This window comes from Neovison vison, chromosome 8, assembly GCF_020171115.1.
Source record: "Neovison vison isolate M4711 chromosome 8, ASM_NN_V1, whole genome shotgun sequence".
NCBI classification, from domain to species: Eukaryota; Metazoa; Chordata; class Mammalia; order Carnivora; family Mustelidae; genus Neogale; species Neogale vison.
This window is the reverse complement of record NC_058098.1, coordinates 94085323-94112086: the sequence shown is the minus strand read 5'-3', so window position 1 is coordinate 94112086 and position 26764 is coordinate 94085323. Positions and strand designations below refer to the sequence as shown.

The following is a 26764-nucleotide window of genomic DNA, read 5'->3' as shown; positions in this document are numbered from 1 at the left end:
TACAGTCTCTATCTTCGGCTCAGATCATTATCCCAGGGTCCTGGGATCGAGCCCCACATCAGGCTCTCTACTCAGCAGGAAGCCTGCTTTCCCCCCCCTCTCTCTCTGCCTGCCTCTCTGCCTACTTTTGATCTCTGCCAAATAAATAACTAAAATCTTAAAAAAAAAAAAAAAATTTTCCAGGACTAAAAGAATTTGTGTGGGAATGCAAGCTGGTCCAGCCACTCTGGAAAACAGTAAACAGGTTCCTCAAAAAGTTGAAAACAGAGCTCCCCTACAGCCCAGCAAATGCACTACTATACCAAACTACAATAACCAAACTATGGAAAGAGCCTAGATGTCCATCGACAGATGAATGAATAAAGAAGATGTGGTATACATACACACACACACACACACACACACACACAAAAATGGAATATTACTCAGCCATCAAAAAATGAAATCTTGCCATTTGCAACGTATAAATGGAAATAGAGAATATTATGCTAAGCAAAATAAATCAGTAACAGAAAGATAATTATCATATGATCTCACTTCTATATGGAATTTAAGAAACAAAACAGAGGATCATAGGGGAAGAGAGGAAAAAATAAAACAAGATGAAACCAGAGTTGGAGACAAACTGTATGAGACTCTTAATCATGGGAATCAAACTGAGAGTTGTTGGAAGGGGTTAGGGATGGAGGGATGGGGTAACAGGGTGATGGACATTAAGGAGGGCACATGATATAATGAGCACTGGGTATTATATAAGACTGATGAATCACAGATCTGTACCTCTGAAACCAATAATCATTATATGTTAATTTAAAAATAAATAAAAATAAAATAAAAGGGAAAAAAAAAAGAAAAAATTTAAGCCCGAGATAAACCAAACAGAAGATCAGAAGATCTGTTGATCACAATCCGGTTTTACAGGAAATATAAAGGGAAGTTCTTCAGGTTGAAAGCAAGTGACAACCAGCAAGTAATTCAAATTTATGGAACACAACAAAAAGGCAATCAAAGCAATTTTGTAGGCAACTGCGAAAGATAGTATAATTATGTATTTATTCTCCCTTCTTCCTTTCACTGATTTAAAAAGGAACTGTAGGGGCACCTGAGTGGCTCAATCAGTTGGGCATCTGCCTTTGGCTCAGGTCATGATCTCAAGGTCCTGGGATTGAGCCCCATGTCATGTTCCCTACTCAGCAGGGAATCTACTTCTCTCTCTCCTTCCAATCCTCCTCCCTACTTGTGCTCTCTCAGTCTCAAACAAATAAGTAAAATCTTTTAAAAAATAAAATAAAAAGCTACTGTATGAAACAAAATGTATCTAACCATATTGTTGGGCTATAACACAGAAATATATTTGATAATGATACCACAAAGGAGATAATAGGAATAGAGTCGCAATGGAGTAAGGAAATAACACCACATAATAATAACTCAAAAGAAGGGAAGAAATGAGTACAAAAAAGGGAAAATGAGAAGGTTAGTATATCAATCTCTACAAATATATAGTTGTTATTCTCCCTCCTGCCAGAATCTTCAAAAAAAAAATAAGATTTATGAAGTTCTAAATATAACAATATATTGCTGTGTATGTAACACATACAGACCTATGCCTCACAGTTAATAGCATTAAAAAGGGGATAGAGAATGGACATATCTGGGGATACAGTTTCTAAATGTCATTGGCGCTAAGTCCTAATGAATCTGAAGCAGATTCTGATAAGTTAATATGAAAGTAAGCCCTAAAAATAACTCAAGAATAATAATTTTAAAAATCAGAATAAGATAAAATTATCTACTTAATACAAAAGGTGGCAATATAAGGAGGACTAAAGGATCAAAACATACAGGAGACATATTAAAAAGTTAAATAGAAATAAATCCAAACATGTGAGTGAACTAAATAATCCAATCAGAGGCTATGTTGTGTTAGACTGCATGAAAAAGAAGATTCAACTGTATGCTTTCTAGAGGAGACACACTTTAGGCCCAAAAAGACAAACAGGTTGAAAATTAAAGGACAGACTAAAAAGATTTACTTGCAAACAATCAAAAAAGAGGTAGAGTACCTATAGTAATTATCAAGATGAAACATAGAAAAACATAATAAAATGCCTAAGAATAAATTTAACCAAGGAGGTAAAAGACTTGGTTCTCTGAAAACTATAAAACACCAATGGAAGAAATTAAAGACAACACAAATGAAAGATATTCTATGCCCATGGATAAGAAGAACCAGTATTGTTAAAATGTCCATACCACCCAAAGCAATCTACAGATTTAACGCAATCCCTATCAAAATAACACTAATACTTCTCATAGAAATAGAACAAATAATCCTAAAATTTGTATGGAACCACAAAAGACCCTAAATAGCCAAAGTAATCTTGAAAAAGAAAAACAAAACTGGAGGTAACTCAAAAACAGATTTCAAGATATACTGCAAAGCTATAATAATCAAAACAGTATGGTACTGGCACCAAAAACAAAACAAAACAAAACAAAAACAATACACAGATCAATGGAACAAAATAGAGAGCCCATTAATATTATTATATTAATAATAAATACAAACTGATTATATGATCAGTTAATGTTTGACAAAGGAAGCAAGAATATGTAATGGGAAAAAGTCTCTTCAACAAATAGGGCTGGATGGGGCGCCTGGGTGGCTCAGTGGTTTAAGCCTCTGCCTCTGCCTTCAGCTCAGGTCATGATCTCAGGGTCCTGGGATCGAGCCCCACATCGGGCTCTCTGCTTAGCAGGGAGCCTGCTTCCCCCTCTCTCTCTGCCTGCCTCTCTGCCTACTTGTGATCTCTGTCTATCAAATAAATAAATAAAAATCTTAAAAAAAAAAAAAACAAAAAAAACAAATAGGGCTGGGAAAACTGGACAGCTACATGCTGTAAGGGCCTAGTTAGCCAGAGGGAGCCATTTGGTTGTAAACTTAGATTGACCCTGCCCCACCCAGAGGAACTTACTTGCAAAGCCCAGATACAAGGGTGGGCCAGGCCAGGTGGAGACATCCAATCAGTAGGGCACACATATATTTACTATGGTAAGTTGAAATTCAATTGGCCACCCGTATTGCCAACCTAGCATGACTGTGCAGTATTCCCTGTGTATTGCAATCTCATTGGCCACCTGTGTATAAGCCAGACTCAACCACCTCTATAAAAGTTAGTCTGTGAGGCTGGGAAGGGTCGTTGCCCCTTTGTAAGAGACAGCCCCGACTGGTCGGTTTGAATCTCAATGCTTGGTGTGAAATAAAGCTTTGCTTGACTTTTGCTTTGTATCAGTCTCGCTCCTTTGATTACAGACCCTAACACTGGGGGCTCATCTGGGATCAAACTACGAGAATTGAGCCAGCATCAGAATTTCTGGGGAAAAGCCTCTGGAGGTAAGATCTCAGGATCCTGTCTGTTTGGTTGCAGAGCTCCATGGTATGGCCCACCGGGGAGAAGCTGGACACAGCCATACTCCCCAGGGCTGGAGTGAATGCAGGGACGCCCCTTCCCTCCACTGGTAGATCGCCAGGGGGTTCGAGTCCCCCTAGATGGTCTGGGGTTCTAGTCCCCCAGGCATTCGAGTCCCCCTAGGCAATCACTGGGGGTTTCGAGTCCCCCGGGCGGTCAGGGGGGTTCAAGTACCCCTAGACGGACAGAAGATCAGGAAAGTGTCAGGTTCTGGGTAAGGACCGCTGGGCGTACAGTTGTCTTTGTCTTGTCTTTTTGAAGTCTGCTGTGTTGTTTGCTGTGTTCGAAGAAATGGGGCAAGCAGAGAGTGAGGGGACTCTGACTTTTAATGGCTATAACTGGAGCCAACTGTGGTTAGTCTAACTCAAGACAGAGACTTTAAATAATATTCCCAAGCAGCTGCCAAAGCTCCCTTTGTTTTGGGGAAGTTCCTGTCTTCTCTGGCGGGATGTGGACTGCCTAAGCCCTCCCCCCTTGCTGGCAGGAAAGCATGGCATCTGCTTCTCTCAAGGAGCTGATGAGCTCTGGAACTGGGAACCCTTTCGCTTAAGTTTGTTGGGATGAACATGTCTTTTGTCTTTTGAGTTAACAGCAGTAAATGTGAAACTTCAAAGTTTTTACTTAAGGTCAAATAAGCTCATGTTATTTGTTAAAATCTGTTAACAAAGAAATGACTAAACCAATGGTTAATTGTCTGTCTCAGGGTTTTAATGGGTAATTGTTAAAGTAGCTCTCAAAGTCTATAGTAACCTGAAACTGTGAAGGTTTGCTTGAATGACAAATGGAATTAAATTTGTTGGACATCTAGGTCTTAACCAAATGGGATAAAATGCTAGAGCGTTGGTTGCTGGAACTGGGTTTGTGCTTTTAAAATCTGTTGGTGAACATGTTTTGTGCTTAACTGGTTCATAAATTTGCCTTCTAAGAATTCTCTTGTAAAATGACTTCCACCTTAAAGGGAATTCATATGGGAAGATTTTCAGGAGAAATACAGGTCTCTGATATGTTGAAATCCTGGAACTGAAATGGGTAAGAATTTACAGAAGTAAAAGCTGCATTCGGACTAAACCAGAATTAGTAACATGGCACTAGATGAACTGAAAACTTATAATGTAGTGTCTCTCTCTCTATCTCTCTTTTTTTTTAAGATTTTATTTATTTATTTGACAGAGAGAGATCACAAGCAGGCAGAGAGGCAGGCAGAGAGAGAGGAGGAGGCAGGCTCCCTCCTGAGCAGAGAGCCCGATGCGGGACTCGATCCCAGGACTCTGAGATCATGACCTGAGCTGAAGGCAGCCACCCAGGCGCCCAGTAATGTTGTGTCTCTATGTTTTGTCTTATTTTAAGCATTACTGGTTCTGTAACGTTTGCTCTTCCAGACTAGGGAAACTTTTTCTTAAGTTATCTGTAACTTACAGAGATGTAAAAGTAAATGTTTGTTTACCTAAGCTAGACAACTTGAGGTAAACTTCAGAGAAGTTGCACAATAGCTCATTTAGACGATCTTCCTTTGGCCAGTCAGTCAGCCCCAGATATAAGGAGGAAACTTCAGAAAATTGAAGGATTTAAAGGAAAGAATCTGAGTTAGTGGGAATAGCAGAAAAGGTGTTTAACAACAGGGATGCACAGGAGGATGAAAAACAGACCAAAAAAAAACCTGGTTAAGGTTTTGGCATTACATGAGGTAGACAGGGGATGGTAAATGGAAGGAAAAGCCTAAGCACAAAGAAGACAGGCGGGAAGATTTAGATTCAGATCAGTGCGCTTACTGTAAGGAAAAAGGACACTGGGCCAGGGAGTGCCCCAAAAGGAAGACGGCAATGCTGGCCACCAGAGTAAAAATTAAAGTGGAGGGGAAATCAATTGATTTTTTGATGGACACGCGAACCCAATTTTCATCATTACTTAAACCTATGGGAAAACTACCTGGAGAGGAAGTCTGGGTACAAGGAGCAAATGGCAGAGAAAGACATAAATGGACATGAGAAAGGACTTTAAATTTGGCCTCAGGAGTAGTTAAACATCAATTTTTGGTCCTCCCTAATGCCCCCTATAACTTGATGGGAAGAGATCTCCACAAGTTACAAGCTGGCATTCAGTTCTCGGAAGGAGACAGGACTGTAACCTCGAGACAATCCACTGCGCAGGTGCTTATGGCAGTAGATGAATACCTCCTTTCTGAGCCAGTCTCAAAACCAGAGGAGACAAACTGGGGGAGCCTACTCCAAACCCTACAGGTCGAGTTTCCCGAGGTCTGGGCAGAAGGGAAGCCCCCTGGCTTGGCCAAGGGACAGCCTCCAGTGGTGGTTCAATTAAAAGCGACGGCTATGGCTGTTTGCATCCGGCAGTACTCCTTCCCTCCGGAAGCAAGGAGAGGGATCAGAAAACACATTAACTGCCTCCAAGGAAACGGGATCCTAGTTCCTTGCAAATCCCCATGGAACACACCTTTGCTGCCAGTCAAAAAGACGGAGACTGGGGAGTACCGACCCGTTCAGGACTTGCAGGAAGTTAATAAACGGGTTGGAGATATCCACCCAATGGTGCCTAAACTCTATACCCTACTCTCCTTCCTGGGTCCCAAAAGAACTGTGTATACCGTCTTAGATCTCAAGGATGCATTTTTCTGCATATCTTTAGCAAGAGAATCTCAGCCCCTTTTTGCTTTTGACTGATCCGACCCACAGGAAGGATTCTAAGGCCAGCTCACCTGGACAAGACTTCCCCAAGGATTCAAGAATTCACCCACTATCTTCGACGAGGTCCTACACGAGGATTTGCCTGAGTACAGAACCTCCAACCCACAAGTCACTCTGTTAGAGTATGTTGATGACTTGCTAATAGCCACTGAGGACTATGAGTTATGTTTGTGGGGGACCAGAGCTCTCTTACAGACTCTGCAGGAAAAAGGGTATTGGGTGTCAGCAAAGAAAGCACAGCTCTGTCAGAACCATGCCACTTCTCTAGGCTTTGATCTCCAGGAGGGAGTGCATTCACTGTCTGAGTCCAGGAAACAGGTGATCACCCGATACCCCGCCCCACCATGTCCCAACAAGTGAGGGACTTTCTTGGGATGGTGGGATACTGTAGGCTGTGAATACCTGGGTTTGCGGAGATTGCCCGACCTCTCCAGGAACTGACTAAGGGAGGGCTCACTATGATAGAGTAGACAGCTGAGGGAGAAGGAGCATTTCGGGAATTACAAACAGCCTTACTGAGTGCCCAGCATTGGCCATCCCAGATGTTACCAAGCCCTTCCACTTGTATGTGGATGAAAAAGCAGGGGTGGCCAAAGGAGTTTTGACTCAGACTCTGGGGCCTTGGCAAAGTATCTTAGCAAGAAACTAGATCCAGTAGCACCTGGGTTTCCCCCTTGCCTCTGCATAATTGCTGCCACAGCCCTGCTGGTTAAGGATGCAAGTAAATTGACTTTGGGTCAAAATCTCATCTTAACCTCCACACACGCTAGAGAGGGCCTTCTCCAGACTCCACCAGACCGATGGATGACGAACACCCGAGTGACGGGGTATCAGGCCCTCCTCCTCAACGAACCAAGAGTGACCTTCCGGCCCCCGGCTGTGCTAAATCCAGCCACACTGCTGCCAGAGGAGCTGGCTGACCACCCACACGACTGCGGGGAGGTCCTAACCCAAGTCACAGGAATAAGGCCGGGATCTCAGAGACATTCCCCTCCCGGATGCCGAGATGACTCTGTTCACAGATGGGAGTAGCAACATGATCAATGGAAAGAGTTATGCGGGGGCTGCAATTGTTTCCCCTGAGCAGGAACTCTGGACAGCAGCCCCGCCACATGGAACTTCAGCACAAAAAGCGGAGCTGATTGCACTCACTAAGGCACTGCATCTGGCCAAAGGTAAAACTGCCAACATCTATACGGAGAGCAGGTACGCCTTTGCTACTCTCCATGTACATGGGGCTATTTATAAAGAAAGGGGCTTATTAACAGCAGAAGGAAAAGGAATTAAAAACAGAGGAGAGGGGCACCTGAGTGGCTCAGTGGGTTAAGCCTCTGCCTTCTGCTCAGGTCATGATCCCAGGGTCCTGGGATCAAGCCCCACATTGGGCTCTCAGCAGGAGCCTGCTCCCCCCCACCACCCCTCTGCCTGCCTCTCTGCCTACTTGTGATCTCTCGCTCTCTGTCTCTCTCTCTCTAATAAATAAATAAATAAATAAATCTTTAAAAAAAAAAAACACCAGAGGAGAAATATTGGCTCTCCTCCAGGCTATTTGAGGCCTAAAAGAGGTGGCCGTTATGCATTGCCCAGGACACCAAAAGGGGACTGATCTGATTTCAAAAGGAAACCAATTAGCAGATCAAGCCACAAGGCAAGCAGCCCAAAAGACGGTGCAAGAGCTGGTTACACTCCCAGCTCCAGACCTACCAGAAAAACCGGACTATTTCAGAGGAAGATTTAAAGTATTTATAAAAATGGGCTAAATTGGACTATGAAGAGGACTGGGCTAAGACTAAAACAGGAAAGTTAATTCTTCCTCGAAGACTCGGTAAGAAGTTAGTAGACCAGATACATCAGGGTACTCATTTGGGGACACGCAAACTCAAGGAGCTTATAGGCAAGCAATTCCAGGTTTCTAAATTAGGGCATATGGTTCAGGATGTAGTTGATAGATGTGCTCAATGCCAGGCAGTTAATGCGGGAGGAACTAGAATGGGAAGAGGGAAAAGAGAAAGAGGTAAGGAACCAGGAATTTATTGGGAAATAGATTTTAGAGAAATGAAACCCGGAAAATATGGGCACAAGTAGATACCTTTTCAGGCTGAGTAGAGGCTCATGGCTCAAACATGAGACGGCAGGAGTGGTAGCCAAAAAGCTATCAGAAGAAATAATTCCTAGGTTTGGGCTGCCTCTCGCGATCGGGTCAGACAACGGCCCTACATTTGTGAGTTCAGTCTCACAAGCATTGGCCAAGGCTGTGGGCACTAATTGGAAACTACATTGTGCCTACTGGCCCCAGAGTTCCGGGCAAGTAGAGAGAATGAAGCAGACTCTTAAAGAGACCTTGACAAAGCTAATTCTGGAGACTGGCGGTGGATGGGTGGATCTCCTTCCTTTCGCCCTCCTCAGGGCACAGTGTACACCCTACTTAAACAAGGTGACCCCATTTGAAGTAATGTTCAGGAGACACTCCCTGCCCCAGCTCTGCCCTCGGCTACAAGAGGTTGCCCTAGCAGAAATGACTGATCAATCTCTACTCCAGTCACTGCAGGCATTACAATCTGTCTTAAAAAGACTGCCCACACCGAGACAGAGATGGAGGTGGGACCACATCCTTACCAACCTGGGGACTTGGTTTGGATACGTCGCCATCAAGTGGGAAATTTGAAGCCTCGCTGGAAGGGACTGTTTACTGTCATCCTGACCACCCCACAGCAATAAAAGTAGAAGGCATCAGGGCCTGGATTCACGTGGGTCACGTCAAATGAGCTGAGAAAGAGGATGCTGCCCAGAGATGGAAGTCGTAGCCAATGGACCCTGCTGACCGTGGACTAAAGCTAAGACTCAAAAGACTATGTGTTCATTGTTGTTCCTATTGTTACCTGTTTGTGTAAGAGCTTCTGAATCACCTCATAAGACAAAAAAGAATAGGTGGGAAATTAGACAAACGGAATTAGGAAAAATGAAAAGGTTATACAAAGCAGAGAATGGCTAACTCATCAGCCGACTGTGCACTAATGTTACTTTTTGGCCCGCACATTATAAATGCCCTAACGACATTTGTACAAAAGAAAATTAGAGCGATAAAAATGTTAGTCTTACATGCTCAGTATAACCCCTTACAACAGGAGAACATAAAACTGGCTGAAAAGTCAAAGATTTGACTACTCTCCAAAGAAAAGGGGGGAATGTAAGGCTCTGGTTAGCCAGAGGGAGCCACTTGGTTATAAACTTAAATTGACCCTGCCCCTCCCAGAGGAACTTATTTGCAAAGCCCAGATACCAGGACGGGCCAGGCCAGATGCAGACATCCAATCAGTAGGGCACACATATATTTACTATGGTAAGTTGAAATTCAATTGGCCACCCATATTGCCAACCTAGCATGACTGTGCAGTTTTCCCTGTGTATTGCAATCTCATTGGCCACCTGTGTATAAGCCAGACTCAACCACCTCTATAAAAGTTAGTCTGTAAGGCTGGGAAGGGTCGTCACCTCTTTGTAAGACAGCCCCGATCAGTCCCGACCGGTCAGTTTGATTCTCGATGCTTGGCTCGAAATAAAGCTTTGCTTGACTTTTGCTTTGTATCAGTCTTGCTCCTTTGATTATGGACCCTAACACATGCAAAAGAATGAAACTCAACCACTTTCTTACACCTTACACAAACAGTGTATGAAACAGGGGAAGGGGATTAGGAGCATACTAATCATGATGAGCACTGAGTTATAGCTGTTGAATCATAATATTGTACACCTGAAACGATGTTCATCGTATTATATTGTATATATGAATATTACATTGTACACCTGAAATGAATATTGTATGTTAATTATACTGGAATTAAAATTTTAAAATATTTTTTAAAAACATATTAAAATAAACTACTCAAGATAAACAGGAACATTTCACAATGATAACACAGTCAACCCACCAAGAATGCATTAACAATTAAAAATCCATATGCAACTAACATCAGAGCCCCCAGTAAAAACTGAAAGGAGAAACTGGAAGAAATGGAGGGAGAAATGGGCAATTCAACAATAATTAGACTTCAATACTCCATTTTCAAAGAAACAGATATTCTATGAATGATTTTTGGACATTAAAAAAACAGAGCAAGTCAATTACTTTCCTATATGCCAGCAATGAACAACTGGAATCTGAAATTTAAAAAACAATACCATTGACATTAGCACCCCCAAATTAAAACACTCATGTATAAATGTAACCAAATATGTACAAAATCTATATGAGGCAAACTGTAAGACTCTGATGAAAGAAATCAAAGAGGAACTAACTACCACGTCATGGTTTGGAAGACTCAATACTGTCAATATGTCAATTCCTCCCAACATGATGTATAGACTCAACACAATTCCAATCACAATCAAAATTCTAAGCAAATTATGTTGCGGGTATTGACAAAGTAATTTTAGAGTTTATAAGGAAAACCCAGAACAGCTCTCACAAAATTAAAGACAAAGTCGGAGACCTGATACTATCTGACATCATGACTCAATATAAAGCTACAGCAATCAAAACAGGGTAGTATTGGCAAAAGAACACAAAAATAGATCACCATAACATAACAAAGCCGATAAATAGACCCAGATAAATATAGTCAACTAATCTTTGACACAGGAACAAAAGGCAATATAATGGAGCAAAGAGAGTCTTTTTAACAAATGGTGCTGAAACAACTAGACATCCGCAAGCAAAAAAATGAATCTAGACACTACTTTGACATGTTTCAGAAAATTTAATTCAAAATCAATCATAGATGTAAATGCAAACTGGGAAATTATAAAAACTGTAAAACTCGTAGATGATAATATGGAAGAAAACCTAGATGACTTTGGATATGATGATGAATTTTTAGGTACAACATCAAACCACAATCCTTGAAAGAAATCAGACTCATTACAATTAAAAACTTTTGTTCTGTGAAAGACAATGTCAAAAGAATGAAAAGAGAAGCCATAGACTGGGAAACAATATTGGTAAAAGACATATCTGATAAAGAACTATAAACCAAAATACATAACCCTTAAAATTCAATGATACAAAAACAAATAACCCAATTAGAAAATGGTCAATAGATGTAAACAAAAGAGATATACATCTGGAAAACAAGCACATGAGAAGATGCTCCACATCGTATTATCATTAGGGAATTGCAAATTAAAACAATGAGATCATCACTACACACCTACTAGAATGGTCAAAATCCCAAACGCTGGCAACACCAAATGCTGCTCAGAGTACAGAGTAACAGGAACTCTCATTCATTACTGAATGATGATGGGAATGCAAAATGGTACAGTCACTTTGGAAGACAGTTTGACAGTGTCTTACAAAACTAAACATACTCTTAGCATACAATCTAGCATTTCCTTAAACCAAAGCCTAATCCAGTGCAAGGCCTTAACCCTTCAATTGTATGAAGGCTGAGAGTGGTGAGGATGCAGCAGAAAAGTGAGACTAGCAGAGGATGGCTCCTGAGATTAAAGGGAAACAGCCGTCTCCATAACAAAAGTGTAAGGTGAAGCCGCAAATTCTAATGCAGAAGGTGCAGCAAATTATCCAGAAAACCTAGCTAAGATAATTAATGAAGGTAGCCACACTAAACAGAAGATTTTCAATGTAGACAAAACAGCTTTATGTTAGAAAAAGATGCTGTCTAGGACTCTCATGGCTAAAAAGAAGTCAACACCTGGCTTCAAAGCTTTAAAGGACAGGCTGACTCTTGTTAGGGACTAATGCAGCTGTCGACTTCAAGTTGAAACTGATGCTCATTCATCATTTTGAAAATCCTAGAGCCTTCAAGAATTACGCTAAATCTACTCTGCCTGGACTCTATAAGTGGAAATACAAAGCCTGGATGATAGTACATCTGTTTACAACATGGTTTAATAAATATCTGAAGCCCACTGTTGACACCTACTGCTCAGCAAAAAATAAAACATTACCACTCACTGACATCGCACGTGCTCACCCAAGACCCTTAATGAAGATCTACAGTAAGACTAACGCTGTTTTCATGCCTACTAGCACAACATGCATTCTGCAGCCCGTGGATCAAGGAATCATTTGGACCTTCAAGTCTTATTATTAAAGAATGTCATAGACAGAGATTCCTCTGATGGATCTGAGAAAACTAAATTGAAAACATTCTAGAAAGGATTTATCTTTCTAGATGATATTAAGAACATTCATGATTCATGGGAAGAGGTCAAATTATCAACTTTAACAGGAGTCTGAAAGAAGCTGATTCCAACCCTCATGCATGACTGACAGTTTAAGACCAGTGGAAGAAGTAACTGCAGATGTGATGTAAAAAGCGAAAGAACCAGAATTAGAAGTAGAGCCTTAAGATGTGATCAAATTGCTACAATCTCATGATAAAACTATAATGGATGAGGAGTTGATTCTTATGCACAGGAAAAGAAAATTCCTGAGATGGAATCTACTCTTTGTGAAGATGCTGTGAAGACTGTTGGAATGACAACAAAGGACTTAAAAGTATTACTTAACCTTGTAATGGCAAGGGTTTGAGAGGCAGTGGCAGGGTTTGAGAGGACTGACTTCGGTTTTTTTTTTTTTTTTAAAGATTTTATTTATTTATTTGACAGAGAGAGATCACAAGCAGGCAGAGAGGCAAGCAGAGAGAGAGAGGGAGGGAAGCAGGCTCCCTGCTGAGCAGAGAGCCCGATGCGGGACCCGATCCCAGGACCCTGAGATCATGACCTGAGCCGAAGGCAGCGGCTTAACCCACTGAGCCACCCAGCCACCCAGGTGCCCCCTGACTTCGGTTTTATAAAGAACTTCTAGTGGTTCAGTTGGTTAAACACTCAACCCTTGATTTAGGCTCAGGTCATGGTCTAAGGGTCATGAGATTGAACTCCACATTGGGCTCTGCACTCAGCAGGCAAGCTACTTGAGGTTCCCTCTCCCACTTTCCTTCTGTCCCTCCCCTCCTCTTCTCTCTTTCCCCCTCTCCCAAAATAAATAAATAAGTCTTTTTTTTTTTTTAAAAATCTACTGTGGGTAAAATGCTTCAAATAGCATCACATGCTACAGAAAAATCATTCATGAAACCAGCAATCAATGTCACAAACTTCAGTCTTATTTTAAGAAATGGCCACACCCATACCAGCCTTCAGCAGCCACCACCCCTGATCAGTCAGCAGTTACCAACATCATGGCAAGACTCTCTACCACAAAGATTACAACTTGCTAGAAGTTCAGATGATGGTCAGCATTTTTTAGCAATAAGGTATTTAATTAAGGTATACACATTGTTGGTTTACACATAATGCTATTGCACACATAACAGACTACATTATAATGTAAACATAACTTTTATGTGCACTTAGCAAACAAAAAATTCTTTTCACTTGCTTTATTACAATATTCACTTTTTTGTAATGGTCTGGAACCAAATCTGCAGTATCTCCAAGGTATGCTTGGAGCCTGCTCAGTTTTTCGGCTCAAATTTTCTGGGAATCTTAACAATGGTGTCTGTTACAAAAATAATAAAAACAAGAGTCCTGGTCCAGCATGCAACAAGTTAGGAAGTTATCACTCCCATAACAACAACAAGGACAACAACAATAAGGCTGAACAAATTGAAAACCAAATACTCTTCTTACATCCATTAGAGAAATAAAATAAAAGGCAACCACAGTCCCAAAGACTGGGGAAACAGACAAGCAGATATAGAGAATTACTGTTTACTGGAGCCAAATCCAAGGAGTAGATGCCACAATGGAAACCAGTAGTACTACAGCAGGAAAACCTAAACTGCAATTGACAACTTGTTAGAAGCTCAGGGTAAACAACCCTGAGATTTAAAAAAAAAAAAAAAAAAAAAGGAATATCAGTCTTAGAGGGGCCACCACACCCATGAGTTTTATGTCCAGAATCTGTACCACATTCCTACAGAAGAGAGAAAAATCTTCCGCTTCTGGCAGGGGGAGGGGAAAAGTAGCCATTTTGAAATATACCTGAGCATTCTGTTCCTAGTAAAACCTGCCCTCAAAAGAAACTATTTTACCAGATCTTAACCCACTTGGGCTTTACCTGAGACTAAGAGACCTATAGGAAGGTAAATAACCAACTAGAGCTTGCTCTGGCCTACAACATGAGCATAAAGAAATATTCAACCCCAGCCCCCTTTTAGCCTTTCTGTCTCACTTAAGAGAAGACAATGAAAACCTCAGGGAAAATCACAGCCCAGGGGAAAGACTAACACCTAATAATAGGACTAGAGAACACTCCCCCTGCTCCCCCACCCCACCGCCACCTCCCCCCACCACACACACCATCCTGCATCAATAGGGCTCCTGATAATCATAGGGGAATATAACTAAAAGTACATCTCAGACCTTATTTAAGAATAAATCCTTAGAGAAACCCGAAAACAAAAACAAGGTCACCAGAAGAAATTTTAGCCCCTGGCATAAAGCTACAGCAAATAGTAAATACAATCTTACCTCTAGCCAGATAAATACAAAACTTCACACTAAAGGCCTATTTACTTCAGTTCCTTTCATATCACATTCATTTAATAAATATCTGACTTTGAACAAAAAGTTAAAAGGCATACTAAAAGACAAAAACAGTTTGATGGGACAGAGCAAGCTTCAGAATCAGACTCAGATACGGCAGAAATGTTAAAATTTCAGTTTGGAAAGATAAAGTAGTTCTGGAGATGGATGATGGTGGTGGTTACACAACAAACATGTAATGCTACTTTAAAATGGTTAAAATGGTAAATTTTATGTATATTTTGCCACAATAAAAAAAAGTCAAGGAGAAAAAAAGAAATGGGCTATCAAACTGTAAAAAGACATGGAAGAAACTTAAATGCATATTGCTAAGTGAAAGAAGTCATTCTGAAAACGCTAACTACATGATTTTCTGGAAAAGGCAAAAACTATGGAGACAGTAAAAATATCAGTGGTTACCAGGGTTTCAGAGGAAGGGAGAGAAGGATGAATCGGTATAGCACAGGGGATTTTTAGAGCAGTGAAACAGTCATGTATGATCCTGTAATAGTGGATACATGGCATTATACATTTGTCAAAACCCATAGAATATACCAAGAGTGAACCCTAACATAAACTATGGACTTTAATTAAAAATAATATATCAGTACTGACTTACTAACTGTAACAAATGTGACAGACGAGTACAAGATGTTAATAACAGGAACATGGGGAGGGAGAGGGGATATATGGGAATTCTGTACTTTCTGCTTGGTTTTTCTATCAAAAAAAAGAACAACTGCTCCCAAGAAGTCTACTTTAAAAAAAGGATAGCCACCTTGACAAAAGACCAACATGGGAAAATAAGATGTGAATTCCACCATAAACACAACAGATGTACAAATATAATAGAACATTTCCCTCCAGAGCTGCAGAATACACATTCCTCTCCAGCCCCCATGGAACATTCTCCAGGACAGACCATATGTTGGGCCATAAAACAAGCTTCAAAATTTTTAAATAATTGAAAACATGGGCACCTGGGTGGCTCAGTCAGTTGGGTGTGTGCTTTCAACTCAGGTTGTGATCCCAGAGCCCTGAGATCAAGTCGCATGTTGGGCTCCCTACTCAGGGGGAAGCCTGCTCCTCCCTCCCCCACTCCTCCTGCTTGTGTTCCCTCTCTCTCTGTCTGTCTCTGTCAAATAAATAAAAATCTTAAAAAAAAAAAAAAGAAAACATGAAAAGTTTATTCCCCGAATAAAATGGAATAAAGGTAGAAATTGGTAACAAAAGCAAATTGAATAAATCCACAAATGGGTGGAAATTAAGCAACAGACTCTTAAATAACCAATGGGTCAAAAAAAAGAACTCATAAAGAGAATTTTCAAATATTTTGAGATGAGAACAAAAATACTACATATCAAAATTATGCATTGCAGCTAAAGCAGTGCTGAGAGGGAAATTTATAGCTACAAATGTGTACATTACAAATAGAACAAAGATCTCAATCAACAGCCTGCCCACGCACCTTTAACTAAAAAAGAAACCCAAAACCCAAAGCAAACAGAAGGAAGAAAATAAAACTAAATAGAAATAAATGAAATAGGGAAGCTTGGGTGGCTCAGTAGGTTAAGTATCTGGCTTTGGCTCAGGTCATGGTCTGCAGGGTCCTGGGATCAAATCCCACATGGGGCTCTTTTTGTAGCAGGGAACCCGCTTCTCCCTCTGCCTGCCGTTCCCCCTGCTTGTGCATGCTCTCTCTCTCTAAATAAATAAAAATCTTAGGGAAGGAAGAAAGGAAGGAAGGATGGAAAGAAAGAAAGAAATGAAATGGAGAATAGTGAAAAATAAATGAAACCAAAAGTTGGGTGTTTGAAATAGTCCCCAAATTAAAAATCCTTTAGCCAGACTCACCAAGAAAAAAAGACGGTACTCCCATTACTTAAAATCAGAAATTAAAAAGGGAATTTCATTACCGATCTTACAGACATACAAATAATTATAAGGAGATACAGTGAAAAACTACATGTTACAAAATTAGATAACTTGGAAGAAATGGACAAACACCTAGAAAACACAAATTACTGAAACTGATCCAAGAAGAAATAGAAAATCTGAAGAGACATATAGCAAGGAAAGAGAGTCAATTACTAATTAAAATACTTCCCCAAAAGAAAAGCCCAGACCTTTGTGGTGTAATCTAGCTAACAGTCAAAAATGATTAGTGCCAATCCCTAACAAACAGAAAGGACACTTTTAACTCATTTTATGAAGCCAGTCTTACCTGGATACTAAGCCAGACAAAAACATCACAAAAAACTACAGACTATTACCTTGGGACTACAGATGCAAAAATTCTTTTAAAAAATAGTAGTAAATTGTGTGTGTGTGTGTGTGTGTACATATTCCTGTACCCTATAACATATATTTAGGTATGAAGTAAAGCATATCCCCAGGATGCATGCTTGGCTTAACAATATTAATACACCAAATAATAAAATAATTTGACAAAATCTAACACCTTTTCATGGTAAACAATACTCCATCAACTAGGAATAGATAGAAATTTCATCAATCTGATAAGGTAAGCTATGGAAAACCAAAAACTAACATCCTACTTTCAGTGAAAAAATTGGATGCTTTCCCCCTAAGGTCAGGAATAAGAGAAGTACATCCATTTTTACTAAATCTATTCAACATTATACTTGAAATTCTATCCAAGGTAATTAGACAAGAAAAAAATAAAAAGCACTCAAATTGGAAAAGAAGAATCAAACTATATATATTCACATTTGACATGGTCTTATATACAGAAAATTCTACAAACTCCACTAACAATCTATTAGGATTAATAACGAGTTCAGCAAAATTGCAGGAGACAAAATGAATGCACAAAAACCAACTGTCCTTTTATACACTTGCAATGAACAATCCAAACATGAAATTAAAAAATAAATTCTACTTACAATAGCACAAAAAGAATAAAAAACTTAGAATAATTTAAGGGAAAGTAAGTGTCAAATTTATACCTTATAAAGTACAAAACAGTACTGAATGTGTCTGGAAAGATTTTAATAAATGGAAAGATATCCTATGTTCATGGATCAGAAAACCCAGTGTTGCTAAGATGGCAATTCTCCTAAACTAATCTATAGATTCAATGTAATTCCTATCAAAATATCAGCTGGCTTCTTTGTTGAAATTGTCAAACTGATCCTAAGATTCATAGAGAAGAGCAAGGCAACTAGAATAGCCAAAAAATTTTGAGAAAGAAGAACACAGCTGGAGGACTCACACATCCTCATTTCAAAACTTACTACACAAAGCAATGGTAGTCAAAAAAGTGTACCATGACATAAAGCTGGACAGATGGATAATGGAATAGAATTGAGAGTCCAGAAATAAACCCATACATCAATGGGCAACTGACCTTCAACAAGAGTGCTAAGACCATTCAATTGGAAAAAAGAGTCTTCAACAAATGGTGGAGACAACTGAGTAGCAACATACAAAAAAAGTAGCATACATACATACAAACAACATACAAAAAAAAGTAGCAATGTACAAAAATAACTCAAAAGTAATCAAAGATCTAAAATGTAAGAGCAAAAGCTATAAAACTCGCAAGAGAGAACATAGGGATAAATCTTTATGACTTCTCATTCAGCAACAGTTTCTAAGATAGGATAAGCAACAACAACAACAAAAAGATAAATCAGACTTCATCAAAAATAAAAACTTCTCCCAGCTCCATGGGGAGTCTGCTTCGCTCTCTGACCTTCTCCTCGCTCATGCTCTCTCTCACTGTCTCTCTCTCTCAAATAAATAAATAAAAATTCTTAATAAAAAAAAAAAATAAAATAAAAAAAAATAAAATAAAAACTTCTGTGCTTCAAAGAACACTATCAAGTATGTGAAACACAACATACAGACTGGGAGAAAATATTGCAAATCAGACACCTTATGTGGAAATTTTTACTTTACATTGTGGAAAATATTAAGACTTTATAAAGAATTCTTATAACTCAACAGCAAATAGACAAATGACTGAAATAAAGATGAGTAAAGGACCTGAATAGACGTTTCACCAAAGATATACAAACAGCCAATAAGCATAAGAAAAGATGGTCAATATCATAAGCCATCAGAGAAATGCACAGCAAAACCACAATGAGATACCACCTCATATCCACCAGGATGGCTACAATCAAAAAGTGGGTGGATAATTATGCAGCACCTAGGTCCCTCAGTTGGTTGAGCATCTGCTTCGGCTCAGGTCATGATCTCGGGGCCTGGGATGGGGTCCTGCAATTGGCTCTCTGCTCAGTAGGGAGTCTGCTTCTCCCTCTCCTTCTGCCCCTCCCTCCACCCCGCTGGCATGCTCTCCCTCTGTCTCTCAAATAAATAAATAAAATCTTCTAAAAAAAAGGCAGGGATGCCTGGGTGGCTCAGTTTGTTAAGTGTCTGCCTTCGGCTGAGGTCATGATCCCACAGTCCTGAGATGGAGTCCCATATATTATGGTCTATATGCAGATAACTTACAACTTGGAATTCCCAATTCAGACTTCTGCTCTGATCTCCAAAACCAATCTTACAATCTCAACACTCATCTCAGTCAAACCCATCAACCCCTCCCTCCACTGCTCCCACCATGAACCTGGCCATACCTTGATGCTTGACGCAACCATTCATTGAATTATCTAACACCCAGACTCTACCTAATCCATTATCAGTATAGTAAAAATGTTTATAGAAATGTTATAAAAAATGTTTATAGAAAAAAATATTTTTCTTTCTTTTTTTTTTTTTAAAAAGGAAGAACGAGAATGAGCAGGAAGGAGGGGCAGAGGTGGGAAGAAAGAGAGAAGCAGACTCCCTGCTCAGCAAGGATTCCCCCACCACCATCACACACACACACACACACAGGGCTCAATCCCAGGACCTAGAGATCATGACCTGGGCCAAAGGCAGATGCTTAAGTGACTAAGCCATCCAGGAACCCCTACCTCCTAAATATTTCTTCAATCAGTCTACTTTTTTCTATATCCACTAACACTTTACTATTCCAAAATATTATCATCTTTTGCCTGGCAATGCTGCAATGGCTTAATAATTAGCATCCTTGACTTACTGCCACTTCTGACTCCATCCTGCTGTCAAAGCTGTCCTCTACTCTGCTACAAAGTGATCTTTCTGAAATTCAAAAAATTTTTTTTAAGATTTTATTTATTTGACACAGAGACAGAAACAATGAGAGAGGGAATACAAGCAGGGGGAGTGGGAGAGGGAGAAGCAGGCTTTCCACTGAGCAGGGAGCCTAATGTGGGGCTTGATCCCATGACCCTGGGTTAATGACCTGAGGCAGGCACTTAACTAATAAGCCACCCAGGCGCCCCTCTGAAACACAAATCTTACCACTGAAAATGTTTTAAACATTTTCCAAATTTAACAATTCCATTTAAACAATTCCAGAGATAAAGCCTTTATCCGTATTAGCCTTTGGTTCCCTGGAAATGCCATGTTCTCTCCAACAGCACCTTTCCATGTGACTTTCCCTCAACTGGGAGGATTTTCTCTTCTCTGTGTCTAGTTAATTTTTGTCTTCAGATCTTAGCTTTATCAGAACTTCCTCAGGGAAGCTTTCCCCAGCTCCACTAACAAGGTCAAATCCCCTTATGGTATACTTTCAAAGTATATTAGCACATACCAGTTTTACTTATTTATGTGGCCAACTAAATTTTGTCTGCTTTTTCTTACCTGAACACTAGAAGGGCAGAGATTTTTAAAAAAATGTTTCGGTTCACCAAGACTCCTTTGCATCCAGCCGGACAGTGTGAATGCCCATGGTGAATGCTCAATGAATTAAGCACCCACTGGAATACTTACCAAGAAAAACAATAACTATTACTCCTTAATGATCAACCGTCTATAGCATTAAGGTCCAAAAGAACTTTCTGTGATGATGGAACTATTCTATATTTGCACTGTCCAATAATGCCACTGGTCAAGTGTGGCTACTGGACACTTAAAATGTGGTTGGTACAACAAAGGCACTGAATTTTTAAACTTTATTTAATCTTAACGAAATACGATGTCAAGAGCCATGTGTGGATAGTGATGACTGTGTTGAACAGCACAGGTCTATTAAAAGTCTCTTCACTGTCTTTTCACTTGTACTTTGTTGTATTTTGTTCACTCTGCACAGTTTACATCTTGTCTATGGAGCAGTCCTAGACAATAAACACTAAACTCGCCACAAGGTGCGACCAAACAGAAACTTAATAAGTGTCTGATGATTTGATATTCAAACTGAATAGCAAACCTTTTTTTTTTTTTTCCCCTCCCTGAAAAGCTAATGAATTAAATGTAGTTATTTTCAAAATCGTCTTCAGGAGCCCACCATAAAACCAGCTCTTTCTCCATTGTCTACTACCTGGTGCTTTCTAGTTTTCCAGACTGGAGCTGCAGCATAAACCTCCTACCTACGGGGCACTGCCCTTCATTGCTACAAACAAGGTTCCGGAGAAGTCAAACAGGTGAGGAGCCTCTAGAGACTAATCATGTAGTGTCCAGAATCCACACTACTCCCTCCAGGAGAGTCCTGCCCTTCAGGCACGCTAATCTCCGGTCTTCCCAACAAGACAGCCCCTGGAGAACTACTCTCTCCCTCGTACAAACGCTTCCCCTCCAGCAGGGCACGAGGAGCCCCATCTCCTCTCCAAACCGTTGCTTAACCACACCCACTGGGAATAGGGACGCTCGGAACAGCTGGTGTAATTCAAAAGCCCGGGACCCACAGAGAGGGTGAAGCAAGAGAGGTCTTTGCCATAAACAATGGGAGACTTGGCGTAGTCAGCCAGAGCCTGCGCAGGAGTGGAGACCCAGGACGCGATACGGCCCCTACAAGACCTTACAAGCCCGCCTGTTATTTGCCCGGCACGGTGACCGGCAGCCGGCTGGAGGCAGCGGGGCAGAGAGCGGGCTGAGCGCGCAGAGACGCCGCGCGTCACCCTGCCCGACGGCATCCCCCATCTCTCCCCGACACGGCTTACCTTTTCCGGGCCGGTCCTCTGGTCCTCCGAGTAGCGGTGCCTCGGGACCGACGACGGACGCAAAGGCCCTTCGGGATGCGCCTGCAGCCAGGCCTTGGCCTCCTCGTCTTCCTCGTCGTCCGTACTCTCCGGAGGCTGGCTCTCGTAGTTACTAAAGTCCAAGTCCGGGTACCTCCTCTCTTCTTCCTCCACCTCCTCCACCATCACCACCTCGTCCGAGTCCAGGTTTGCCCTCTCCTCCGCCTCCTCTGTTTCCTCCTCCTCCTCCTCTTCCTCCTCCTCGAGCTCGCTGGGCCACGGTAGGTCTTCAGGCTCCATATTGGTGTCTCGCTCTAGGAGGCGGGGGGGGGGTGGGGAGAGGGGAAAGGGGAGGGAGGGGAGGGGAGGAGAGCTGACTGGCGGTTGCGGCCGCGCGCAGGCGCAAAGACCACCAAGGCCTCGCGCCCCGCCCGGCGCCGCGCGGACTGGGCGGGGCATGGAGAGAAAGCGCGCGTTGCTAAGGACGCCCCGCGGGAGAGGGCGGGGGAGGGGGCAGAGGTGCGGCGGGGGCTGGCGGGGGCAGGCGGGGGAGGGGCGTCGTCCTCGTCAGCCGCTGGGATCTTGCTCACAGTACTGAAAGCTCACAATAAACCCCGACCGGGCTCCTCTCGAGGGAGGGGAGAATTTAGTCCTCGACTGCGCCAAGCCAAGACTGAATTTTGCCCATGCACCGACAGGAGATCAGACCCTAGTACAAACCCATGATGATCAAACTTGCAAACTAAATTTTTAAAGATTGAGTGCCTGCTGGGCGATAGGGCTTATGATGGGCTCTTGAACCTAGCAGTGAAAGATGTCTGGGACAGTAGAGGAATTAAGAACGGGACGCGTGGTATCAGAAAAAAATAGAAGTTTCAAGCCTGACATTGCCCTTAAAGCTGCGTGACCGAGCCTCTATAAAATGATGAAGCCATCACTTAGGATGGTTGTGATAATTAAAGCAGATATCCAACGTGAAGGACTTGGTGGTAGGTATTATTTATTGATAAACTCATTAAATGCTCACAGTTCTCTGAGATGAGGATTATTACCATTTCGTATTTGAAGAAATATAATGCTCAGAAAAATAACTCGCCCAAAGTCTCTGAATTACTGCCATTCCAAGTCTTGTGTAGGTCCAGTTAATTGCCCTGGCCCAGAGCTATCAGCTAATAAAGGAAAAAAGACAAGTATTTGTACTGATGGTACATATACATTTTAGGTTAGTCAATGACTTTGAAAATCTTTAGAAACAGATTTCCTGACTATTTCAGGAACTCCTGTAAAATAAATAGCAAATTAAAGAATCTTGAGATGCTTTGCTATTACCTAAGAAGATAGCCATAATTGGAGGCCAGTGAAATTCTTCATGGTATCTATCTATAATAGCAAAGATAAATTGGCAATGATATCGAACCAGCACCGCTGGGGTAATTTTTAGGGTTATTGCCAAGGATGCATGTCCTATCTGCCAATGATGCAATTCTGGCAAAACTATAAACACAGAATACAGACTGGAGCCCAAAGCCTCAGGGCTCCTAAGAAAACCTCTAAATTGACTATGAGTACATTCAAATATAACTCTTCTTATGACAGTTGAGGCTTTTCCTTGCTGGAGAGCTATGGATGTAATGATAGAAAAAAATTTCTTGATTTTGTGTTCCTGACTTGAGAAATCCCAGTCGACCTCTCCAGTAACACATACACACAGTGACACTGTTATTAAATAATTCTGTAAACCTTTACCATTTACTTAGAAACTCCGCTATCCTTATCATTCACAAATTTCAGGAAAATTAAAGGGAACTAATGGAATTCTAAAACTCATTAGCAAAATTCTCAGAAACTCTCAAATTCCCAAGGCCCAAAATAGTTCCATTTGTCTTGATAATGATGACATCAATCTATCGAAAGACCTACAAGTTATCTCCTTCTGAGTTAATAACAGGCTCTCTTGGGTATTTGCAGTACTAGATCCTACCTTAATACAAACTGATATGACTAATTACTGCAGAGGACCCACGCTGTAACTCTTGTTTTATCAACAGTAAAGCAACAAAATATTTACAAAGCACCCATCTAAGCAGCTTCTGCATGATCTGAAATCTAGAGATTTGATCTTCTGAGAAAGCATCAGATAAAAATTTCCCTTGATCCTCAATGGAAAACCCTAATCAGTCACTGTTAACAACAAACCAACAGTGAAACTCCAAAGGCATTGATCCCTGGATTCATGTTACTCAACTAAAAATGAATGCATCATTTTTTTCTGGGACTGAATGTCTAATTCATTGGAAGATCTCAAACCAAAGATTCTTAGGAATTATCCTGAAGCTGCAGACTACAGAAATGGATAGCTTATGCCCATTACAACAGAACAAGATTAATTTTCTGGTTCTTTAGCATCCTTTACCCTACCACTAAATCTTGCCTATTATGTTTTTGGACAACCTTTATTAACTACAAAATGATTTCTCTATATGATCTCCCTATCTTCCTACTGTTACTTTTGACTCCCTATGCTCTTCTGCCACTTAAGAAAAAACAATTTTTTTCTTTTTTTATAATTTTTTATTTTTTTATAAACATATAATGTATTATTAGCCCCAGGGGTACAGGTCTGTGAATCACTAGGTTTACAGACTTCACAGCACGCACCATAACACATGCCCTCCCCAATGTCTATAACCCCACCACCCTCTCCCTACCCCACCAACCCTCAGTTTGTTTTGTGAGATTATGAGTCTCTTATGGTTTGTCTCCCTCCCATTCCCATCTTGTTTCATTTATTCTTTTCCTACCCCCCAAACCTCCCATGTTGCATCTGCACTTCCTCATATCAGGGAGATCATATGGTAGTTAAGAAAAAACAATTTTAAAAAAGAAAGGGGCATGTAGGTGGGTCAGTTAAGTATCTGCCTTCAGCTCAGCTCACAATCCCAGGATCCTGAATCAAGCTCATGGCTTGGCTGAGCAGAGAGCATCTCTCTCTCTCTCTCTCTCTCTCTCAAGTAAATGCATAAATAAAATTCAAAAGGGAAAGAAAAAGAGAGGAAAGGAAAACAATGATCTCTAGTGTGTTTTTCTCAAATCTTAGCTACTGCTCTTAATTTAATAGCTGAAATGTGTAAATCTTTTCAGCAACTTCCACATTCAAAGTTGACAGTCTGAAAGACAAACCTGATGTCTCCTGACTCTGAGCCCTCCAGAGAATAAATTGGAGTTCTCCTTCAACTACACCATCCTTTACACAAATGGCCGTATCCTTGAGTTACACTGATACAGTTCTACATCTTTTCACCCATTCTCCTTAGGAACCAAAACACAAGAGAGGACCTGGAGGACCTGGTAGAGAAAAGGAAATCAATAAGGAACTAACAACAGTATTTCAGATGATAAATGATGGGATGCAGAGTGGTGTGGAGATAGGAGAGGACAGATGCAAAAGGTACCTGGAGATCACATCGATAGGACCTGGTGACTGGGTGTAGGAAGGAGAGATAGAAGGAAAGAGGAAGATAAATCCCTCATTTTCATTTGGGCAGCTGAGCTGATCAAGGAAATACAGAAGTAGAAACATCCAGGTCTTTAGGGAAAGGTCATCAGTTCAATTCTTAACATATTGAGTTTCAGTTGCCTAAAAATATCTAGTTAAGGATGTTCAGGTAGCAGTTGTAGACACCGGGCTGGGACTTAGGGAAGAGGGAGGTGTAGGTTGGTGACAACAAGCACATAGGTGTTAGAGAAAGTCACAACTCAGTATAAAAGATAAATGGGCCAAGGATGGAACCCTGAATAATAGGCACATTCCAAAAGAGGAAGAGGAGAGCACAGACTGAGAAGAAACTACTAGAGAGATAGGAAGAGAACACAAAGTGGTAATATAGAGTAGGGAAAATCAAATACAGTTGACTCTGAAACAACCAGGTCTGAATGGCACAGATCCATTTATACAGAGATTTGGGGGGGGGGGTAAATACAGTACAGTACTATAAAAGTATTTTCTTTTCTTTAAATTTTCTTGATAACACTTTTTTTTTTAAAGATTTTGTTTATTTGTTAGATCGAGAGAGACAGATAGAGAGTGAGCACAAGCAGGGAGAACAGCAGGCGGAGAGAGAAGCAGACTTCCTGCTGAGCAGGGAGCCTGATGCAGGCCATCCCAGGAGGCTGAGATCATGACCTGAGCTGAAGGCAGACCCATAAACAACTGAGTTACCCAGGCATCCCTTAATACTTTCTATGCTTCGCCTTACTTCAGTGTAAGAACACAATACGTGATATACAAAACATACAAAATATGTATTAATTTTTTAAGATTTTATTAATCTGTCAGAGAGAGAGCACAAGCAGGGGGAGTGGCAGGCAAAGCAGGCAAGGGAGAAGCAGGCTCCCAGCTGACCAAGGAGCCTGATATGGTACTAGATCCCAGGACACTCAGCCAACTGAGAAACCCAGGTGTCCCCAAAATATGTGTTAATTGACTAGGTTATCAGTAAGACTTCTGATCAACAGTAGGCCATTAGTAGTTAAGTTTTTGTGGAGTCAAGTCATATAAATTTTCAACTGTGTGGTAGGTAGTTCCCTAATCCCTGCATTGTTCAAGGGTCAGCTATAATTTTAAGATGGAAGAGGCCAAAAGCATCAAATGCAACAGAAAGACAAAATAACTGAAAAGCATCTAATGAAATTGGCATTAAGGAATTATTGGTAACTTGCACAAGAAATTATTTTGCTGGAATGGTGGGAACAGACTCCAGGTACAACAGTTGGGAAATGATTGGGGGTGAGGAAGGTGAGACATTGAGTGTAGAGAGGATTTTGGTCATGAAAAGAAAAAAAAAAGGGATAAGGTAGTGGCTAGAACAGGAAAGGAACCATGACAAGAGTTTTGTTTTGGTTTTCAATATGGAAGACAATTGAGTTTATTACTGTGCTGAGAAGATTGACCCAAAGGAAAGAAAGACATTGAAGCTAGAAAACAAAAAGATAATTGATAAAAGCAAAGAGGATGACAGGGGATTCAAGTGGAAGG

At 41.0% G+C, this 26764-nt stretch overlaps 1 protein-coding gene across 4 annotated transcripts in view; it reads right to left on the bottom strand.

The window, feature by feature from the left end:
• The window catches only part of ALMS1 (ALMS1 centrosome and basal body associated protein), a 214362-nt gene extending 192333 nt beyond the window's left edge, over nt 1-22029 (bottom strand). For all 4 annotated transcript variants that reach the window (XM_044261390.1, XM_044261388.1, XM_044261389.1 and 1 more), the window contains exon 1: nt 21712-22029. In XM_044261390.1, coding sequence (XP_044117325.1) covers nt 21712-22029 — 318 coding nt within the window. The remainder of the gene's footprint in view (nt 1-21711) is intronic.
• Nucleotides 22030-26764: the final 4735 nt, after the last annotated feature.